The sequence below is a fragment of the Armigeres subalbatus genome, chromosome 3 (genome assembly GCF_024139115.2).
Source record: "Armigeres subalbatus isolate Guangzhou_Male chromosome 3, GZ_Asu_2, whole genome shotgun sequence".
Lineage (NCBI taxonomy): Eukaryota > Metazoa > Arthropoda > Insecta > Diptera > Culicidae > Armigeres > Armigeres subalbatus.
Window position 1 is genome coordinate 29,259,102 of NC_085141.1, and position 7,916 is coordinate 29,267,017.

A 7,916-nucleotide genomic window follows, 5' to 3' on the forward strand; every position below is an offset into this window, starting at 1 on the left:
AATTTAACTGAGTGTTATTTCAAAATTATTGATTTTATAGGACTTTGGAGCTAATGGGAGATATTCGGAATGATTTCACAAAGTAAAAATTCCTACTAGAAGGAAAATGGGTTTTGCACTCTGACAATAATTACAGGTTGTCCAGTAGTGCTGACAGAAACACTGATTTCTTGCATATGGTTTAAACAATCAATTTTCGAAACGTAATAACATTTTTTGTAGAACTTCCAGTTGCGTAACTTCTTTAGCAAAGTATTTCGGCATCTTCCAGGCTATATGCTAACGTAATGAGTTACGTGATTGATGATAAATTGAAGCCGCTAAGAGCAAAAATGTTAAAAAGTACGTTTTCCCATACTAATCTCCATGTAAATTTAAAACGCGATGTGGCATGCGAGGTCGCAACCAATCGAGCCATATTTTGCACAGTTGATTGGGGCCCCAAAACGATTTAGAAAAACCTTGATCTCACTTGATCGGACGGAGTTTGCGTTTTTCCATACAACTGCGCCCCATTCTAATGCGGAAGCGGGCTTGGTAGTCATATGGCTACTGCTTCTGCCTCATACGCAGGAGGTCGTGGGTTCAATCCCAGGTCCGTTCCATTCTCCTACTTTGTATCTTTCTCTTTATTTCTCATGTTCTAGCAATCGCTAGAACTGGAAATGGACTTCCATACCGTTTCCATTACTATTCCTATATCTTCAACTTGAGTATTCTATCAGTAATCTGCTAGAATTGGAAATGAATACAGAGCTCGTTTCCTACATCCAATTAGAAATTCCATCAGTTACCTTCTCCTATCTATCACATTGGCAGCTCGTTAACCAAGACGGACCTCTGCCTCTCCAACCTTACCCAGAAATTCCAACAAATTCCGCATGAACTCGTGGCAAGTGCAGAGGTATATTCGGCTTGCAGTGGGCGAGTGATTGCATCATAATTTCCTCCCCCTTCCCTATATTGACTTGCATTCTGACGTGGCAGGCGCTAGTATGACCTAACAAATGAGATCACCAGTACTTGTACATTGAAGATGTGTGCTAGTCCCAAGCAAAACATCTGTTGGTTCCCTGTGCAAGAACAGCTGATCTGGTCATAATGGAGTAGCAACTACGAGCAGTCAATCAAGCTCAAGCAAGCTCACAACTGCGCCCCATTCTAATGCACAACTGTAATTTTTATTATTTAACGCATGCGAGTACGATGCGAGTAGGGACACGGCAGGTATTTCCGTCCATCGTCATAGAGGCTTAAATCAATGAAAGCAACGTTATTTTGCTAGAACTCCACTATAGCAGAACGTTTCGCCTAAGCTTACGATTGGGTAAGGATGAATTTGGCAAAAAAGTTTCTATTTTATTGGTATTTGAGACTATGACGATAAGACGAAAATGCCTGCCTAAACCCTACTTCAAAATTTTAATGAGGATTGCCCTCAACCACGATAGACGAAAAAAGATTCTCCTTCGACCCGAGAATTGCTTGATCCCGTCTCAACAAAACGAAAGTACATCATTAAGGTACTTTTTATGAAGTGCTAGAGCTCATAATCTGAACAAACTATAATCGTTATCTGAGCAGATCATGTTACAGTACTATCACCGAAGATCAGAATGGCAAGATAATTTATCAATATTATGGGACATTGCTCTATTTAAACACTTATTAATACAAGAAAGGCCAAAAAGACGTATTTTTTTTAATTTGGTTTTGTAGAAGCATTTTTTTCATTTGGAGCTTACTTTAAGAAACTACATGATGATCCTTTCGTCCAAGCGCAATTCCACAGCACAGACTTTATATAACGCTCACATTTTTAATCGTGTTTCAGTGTTAAGTACTCGTTTTTTTTCGTTGTTTGCTTCCCGTTTGGCTTTCTTTTAACTTCAGCAGTAAATTTCTTCTTTTCAAAATTCAGAAACCGTACCGCCATCGCTGGTCCTGTCGGAACAACTCTCTCTCTCCTTTAGCGTTAGATTCTTAGAATTTAGTCCGTAGCAGTAGTAGCTGTGTAGGTACAGCATCGTCCCTCTTTACCCATCCCAAACCACGCACCACTAGTGTTAGAGTAGTAATTACAATTTCCTCTACATCTTCCTTTGTTCTTGTTCTTTTCTGTTTCTTTATACTTTATTTCACATACTCTATATTCCTTCTATTACCTATTTTTGTACAAATTTCCAAACGTGCACACACACACCTATTGTAACCCAATATCACGTTTGGCAGCTCTAAACTACTCCCACTGGTAGTCTACCACACTTCCCCACTAGACACTAAAACACCCCCTCTAGAGAGCGCCCCCGCTCTGTTGGTTTGTGTGTAGCGTTTCCTCTTCCTTCCTGTTTCCTATTTTTCTTCTGTTCGAGCAAGCCAATTTGTATTCTAGCTTAGAAATCAGCGTGAATGTTCTAGAATCGTAATGTGATGGAGCTGCGCTTTCTGCCGACCAAGCCGACGAGATCCACCCCTCCGGTCGGCGGTGTTGGTGGAGGGGCTGGTGCCGGCGGCGACGGGGACGGCGAACTCGTAGACGACGTCAGCGGTGGCGGTACCAATCTGACCAGCAATGGTGGACCTTATCTTACTAATAACAATCACCATCCGCATCCGTATCACCATCATCAACATCTGCAGCATCAACAGGCGACGGCAACGGCTACGACCATCATCAACAGCAACAATCCGATGACAACTGTTGGGCAGGAGCACCTCATGCTGGCGTCGATGCCACACCGGAGAACGCTGGAACGAAGCATGCGCAACCTGCAGCACGGGCAGCATGTCAATGGGTTGGACCAACAGCAAAAGATGATGCTGGAGGGCGATTGTGGAGTGACGACAACCGTCGGAGCAGGCGTCGGTATTGTGCTCGGCTCCCGAAACAACTCTTCGATCCGACGGGGACGGCGGGGGTCTGGTTCCGTTCCCGGAAGCCCTCGGGTAGGACGGGGGCCTAGTGCTGAACTACTGCAGCACAACCGGTCCCCTATGCCCATTCGAGCTGCGGCCAGTGGAGTCAAGCGAACAGCCCGACTGGGTAGAGCCGAAAATATGTCCTCCGGAAGTTTGAACAGTATTGAAGTGTGAGCATGTATAGTAGGGTTTCCATATTGTTCTGGATTATTTTTTTTAACGAACCAGGGCAGCAAATTGTTCTTTAATTAGGCAAAAATTTACTTTATTCGAAATGTGATAAATTTTGCCTACATTCGGGCACGAAGATTGTTTATTTTTCTTTTTTATGTTTCTTGAGAGCTCCGACTAAAAGACAACCCGGCACAAATCCGCAACCGAAATAGCTACTCCTACTTATAGACAAAAACAGAAGCCTAGTTTTAGAACTATTAACCAGTAATCCGTCCACCTATAAATGAAAAGCTGCATCGGTGTAGGTAAGTGTGTAGCGTTATACTCTGTTGCCACTATGTTTTAGCCTAAATCATACACACAGTATATCAAATTACAAGTGTAAAGAGTACGCTTAATTAATATAAAACATCATTTCTGAAAACGTTCATCTGAGATAGCCAAGGAACTGCGGATAGGAAGCGAACATGATTATTTGTACTTATAGACTACTTCCAGACTTTGTTCGACTTTCAACGGCTACCTTCATTACACTTAAACGATTGTGTAAATATTTAATTAATATACGAACATTTCGAGATTTGCTACAATGCAAGGGTATAAATAGGAACTATCCACAACAAATTAAGAAATATTTTTAAAACTAGATTTGACTGAACTTTAATTTAATAACACGAACAACATACTGTTTAGCAATTAAGAAGACTAGTTCGAATAGGTACTTAACTGTAGAAGATATTAACGCATCATGAAGCCGTATTTAGATGAGTGAGTGTTAAATTATTTACAAACAAATAAACTTTTAACAAAACAGTCCTAGAACAAACGAGTGAATTAGCAAACAAATGATAATTTATAGTTACGGCAGATTAGAAGATAGAAGGCTAATTATAACAACATTAATTATCTGTACATACATTATGAGACACGTCGAAGCACAAAAGCAAGTGACAGAATCAGTTGGTTTTCGAATGATTTTCATTTTTTCAAAATTCTTCGATATCTGTTACTTAAGATTGTAGAAAACGCACTTGCTGAAAAAAAAACAGTGACAATTGAACAAAGTAACAGTAATGCAAACAGCTAGGAATTTATTTGATTTATTTTTGAAGGAGGAATTTCCACCAAAATTTATGAAGACTAGACAAAAATAAACTGTTAACAAAAATTTATTATTATTATTAAAATTTATTATTTTTGCATACATGGCAGTCGAAAAATAAACTCAAAATCTATTTTTTTTTAAATTCAATGTGTTTACAACTGTCTCAAATCCGAACATCCTCAGTGTGTACAAATTCTTTCCAAATCCGAAAAACTCGATTCCCTGTGTTCTGTTGTTTTAAATTAGTTCGGGCTGTTCGGGCTAGCCGTAGTTGCGCATAGAGATGCTGGTGCGAGTTTTGCAATTCACCGAAAACAGCAAATTTTCTTTCACTGGAAAAACAGTCGGCATCCCATCCACGACCACGACGTAGTTTCTGCGCCTTCGCCACCTTTTTTACCTTGTTGGGCCTGTCGGCTCGTCGTCAAGAACCAATTTATCAGGTTATTGTTACTGTCCGACGTTCTGGCATTCGCAGTCGTTCAATTTTCGCGGTGTGAACGATGGATGATTCTTCCAAAAGCTGATGCAACTCGTGGTTCATTCGCCTCCTCCACGTACCATCCGCCATCTGCACCCCACCATAGACGGCGTCATCGAGGTCTTGTTTCCGTAGAGGACTACCGATCTAATGACATCATCATCATCATCATCAGCATCACCTCCGAAACGATGTTGAAAAGCAGGCACAAAAGACCATCACATTGCCGTAACCCTCTGCGCATTTCAAATGGGCTCGCGAATGTCTCTGAAACTCGAACTACGTACATCACCCGATCCATCGGTGCCTTGACCAACCGTATCAATTTATCCGGAAACCCGTGTTCGTGCAGCTGCCATAGCTGGTCTCGATCGATCGACGTTGTATTCGAAGCATTTCTGCAATATTTGGCGTTCGCCGAACACCTGGTCCGTGGAAAAGCTTGTATTGACCTACGAACTCTCTTGCAAATGGTACTAGTTAACGGCATAAAGTTTAAGAGAGGGGCTGTCCATAAACCACGTAGACTCTCAAGGGGAAGAGGGTTCACGAAAGAGGACAGGGGGGGCTACGTAGGGAAGTGGATGCAATGGAAGATCCTACCCCAGGCCATCTGCGAGTTGAGGGGCTTACCTAGGATGTGGTGGGGTTAGACAGTGGGCCCTGTTAAATTCCTATAAAAAGCATGTATCCGCAAGTACGCCCCACCAAAGTGACCGTATGCCGCTCAAAGCGCACAAGCCCAAGTCCTGGTGTCAGGTGAGACAAAAAACAGACCTCCGAAGAGACAGGAGGTTTGCGCAGGCCCAATAAGCCATCTGGAAAATCAATAATTACGAGCAATATAAGAGATAACACAACTCGATATAATCGGCGACGAAGGAAAGATCACGATTGGAAGCTTGGAACATGGAACTGTAAGTCGCTAGGCTTCGCAGGTTGTGACAGGATAATCTACGATGAATTACATCCCTGCAACTTCGACGTCGTAGCGCTGCAGGAAATCTGCTGGACAGGACAGAAAGTGTGGAAAAGCGGGCATCGAGTGGTTACCTTCTACCAAAGCTGTGGCACCACCAAAACCGGCTTCATAGTGCTTTGGAAGATGCGCCAACGTGTGACTGGGTGGCAGCCAATCAACGCAAGGATGTACAAGCTTAGGATAAAAGGCCGTTACTTCAACTATAGCAACCTCAACGTGCACTGCCCACACGAAAGGAGACCCGACGACGAGAAAGAAGCAACTCCAATGTTACTGGATTTGGTTGCATATGAGTCATAGTGACTAATATGTGACAAGTGTGCTACTCGGGGCATTCTGGAGTTCCTTCGAAACCCGCAGAGGGTTACGGCAAGGTGATGGTCTTTCGTGTCTGCTAATCAACATCGATTTGGAAGGGGTAATACGATTATTATTATTTATTCAGACTAAGGCCGAGGTGGCCTGTGCGGTATATAGGTATATAGACTTCTCCATTCGGCTTGGTCCATGGCTACACGTCGCCAACCACGCAGTCTGCGCATCTCGCCTTCTTGTGACCGTCGGATCGTTGTCGAGAACCATTTTCAACGGATTACTGTCCGACATTCTGGCTACGTGCCCGGCCCACCGCAGTCGTTCCCACCGCAGTCGTCGTGGAGCGTTCGCCCATATAACCCGCCTGGTAGTGCCCCAGGAACTCCCTTGCAGTTGGTGCTAGTCGACGGCATAAAATTTGGGAGAGTACCTTGTAGACGGCGTTCAGCAATGTGATTGCGCGGTAGTTGCTACAATCCAGCTTATCGCCCTTCTTGTAGATGGGACACACGACACCTTCCATCCACTCCTGCGGCAAAACTTCCTCCTCCCAAACCTTGGTAATGACCCAGTGCAGCGCTCTTGCCAGTGCCTCACCACCGTGTTTGAATAGCTCTCCTGGTAGTTGGTCAACCCCAGGGGCTTTGTTGTTCTTCAGCCGGCCAATCTCCTCCTGGATTTCCTGGAGATCCGGAGCCGGTAAAACTATGTCCTGCGCGCGTTCTCCCAGGTCCATCACCATACCGCCATCTTCGTCTGCCACATCGCCATTCAGGTGTTTTTCGTAGTGCTGCCGCCACCTCTGGATCACCTCACGCTCGTTCGTAAGAAGGTTCCCGTTTATGTCCTTGCACATATCAGGCTGTGGCACGTGGCCCTTACGTGAACGGTTTAACTTCTCATAGAACTTTCGTGTGTTATTAGCGCGGTACAGTTGCTCCGTCTCTTCACGGTCTCGATCTTCCTGCTGGCCCTTTTCCTCCGATAAAACGAGTTTTGTCTCCTGTCATAAGACGAGTTTATACAATCCCATTGAATTCCACCACTTAGTTGTATCTTGACAGATACGTATTTCGACCTCAACAGTAAGGCCGTCTTCAGTGTCTCGTACTTGACTCGTACTTGAGTCGTGTTGTACACCGTCGAGAGTTTTGAGCGCAGGCATACCATCAATCAATTTAAAACTGACGATTATTTTATTTCGTGGTTCCAGTTGCGCATGCTATGAACGATCTTCGGCACCCAGAAATGTCATCGCAGTATGCAGTATGTAAGCTATGGGTAGCCCTTTAGAACAAGGTTAGTACTCCTGAAAGGTCTCACCTCTTTGCTGTCGCCTCTGATATATCCTGGCCCTAACTAGAGAATCTAGCTCGGGGTGAGCAAAGTTTTTCCTGAGCTCAGCCACCAGATGAGCCCAGTTGGCTAATCGCCCCGAGGATCTCATCGACATGTACCAGCTTAGGGCTGGCCCGGTGAATAAATGAAACGCGGAGTCGAAAAGTTCCGGTTCACATACGTTCTCGGATAGAGCTAGTTGAGAGACCATATGCAAAAACTCGTTAAGCTTCAGTCCCTGGTCTATACCAGCATATTTCTCTATGTGCCACCTAGATACCGGCAGTGACTGTCTACTATAATGTCTCTGAACAGGATCTATTATGGGTAGCGACGCTAGAGATTGATTCCCTGTTCCCATGCTCGCTCCCAGAGAGGCAGAAAAAGGGCCAGTTGGGAGAAATGTTTGGCTGATGGTGCCTAAAGCTGGACGTATCGGTATAGTACCCATCATTCCACCTGACGACGAATGTGTCCCTCCGGACCTATAGTCTGGGATCGTACTTGTAGGTGGCCCCCCTTGAGTTCCAAGCGAACTATGTTGTAAAGGGGTGTGAGCATTCTCCAAAGAAACATAAGGAGTAATTTTCCATCTTTCTTGG

General features: G+C 44.2%; 1 protein-coding gene across 7 annotated transcripts in view; it reads left to right on the plus strand.

Moving 5' to 3' along the window:
* LOC134223847 (interference hedgehog-like) overlaps positions 1 to 4,340 on the plus strand; it is a 238,468-nt gene extending 234,128 nt beyond the window's left edge. For 4 of the 7 annotated variants that reach the window (XM_062703061.1, XM_062703062.1, XM_062703060.1 and 1 more), the window contains one exon: positions 2,419 to 4,340. In XM_062703061.1, the coding sequence (XP_062559045.1) occupies positions 2,419 to 3,093 (675 nt within the window). In that variant the 3' untranslated portion in view covers positions 3,094 to 4,340. Of the gene's footprint in view, positions 1 to 2,392 lie in introns of all 7 variants that reach the window. The other 3 variants (XM_062703066.1, XM_062703067.1, XM_062703063.1) reach the window with 3 other exon arrangements.
* Positions 4,341 to 7,916: the final 3,576 nt, after the last annotated feature.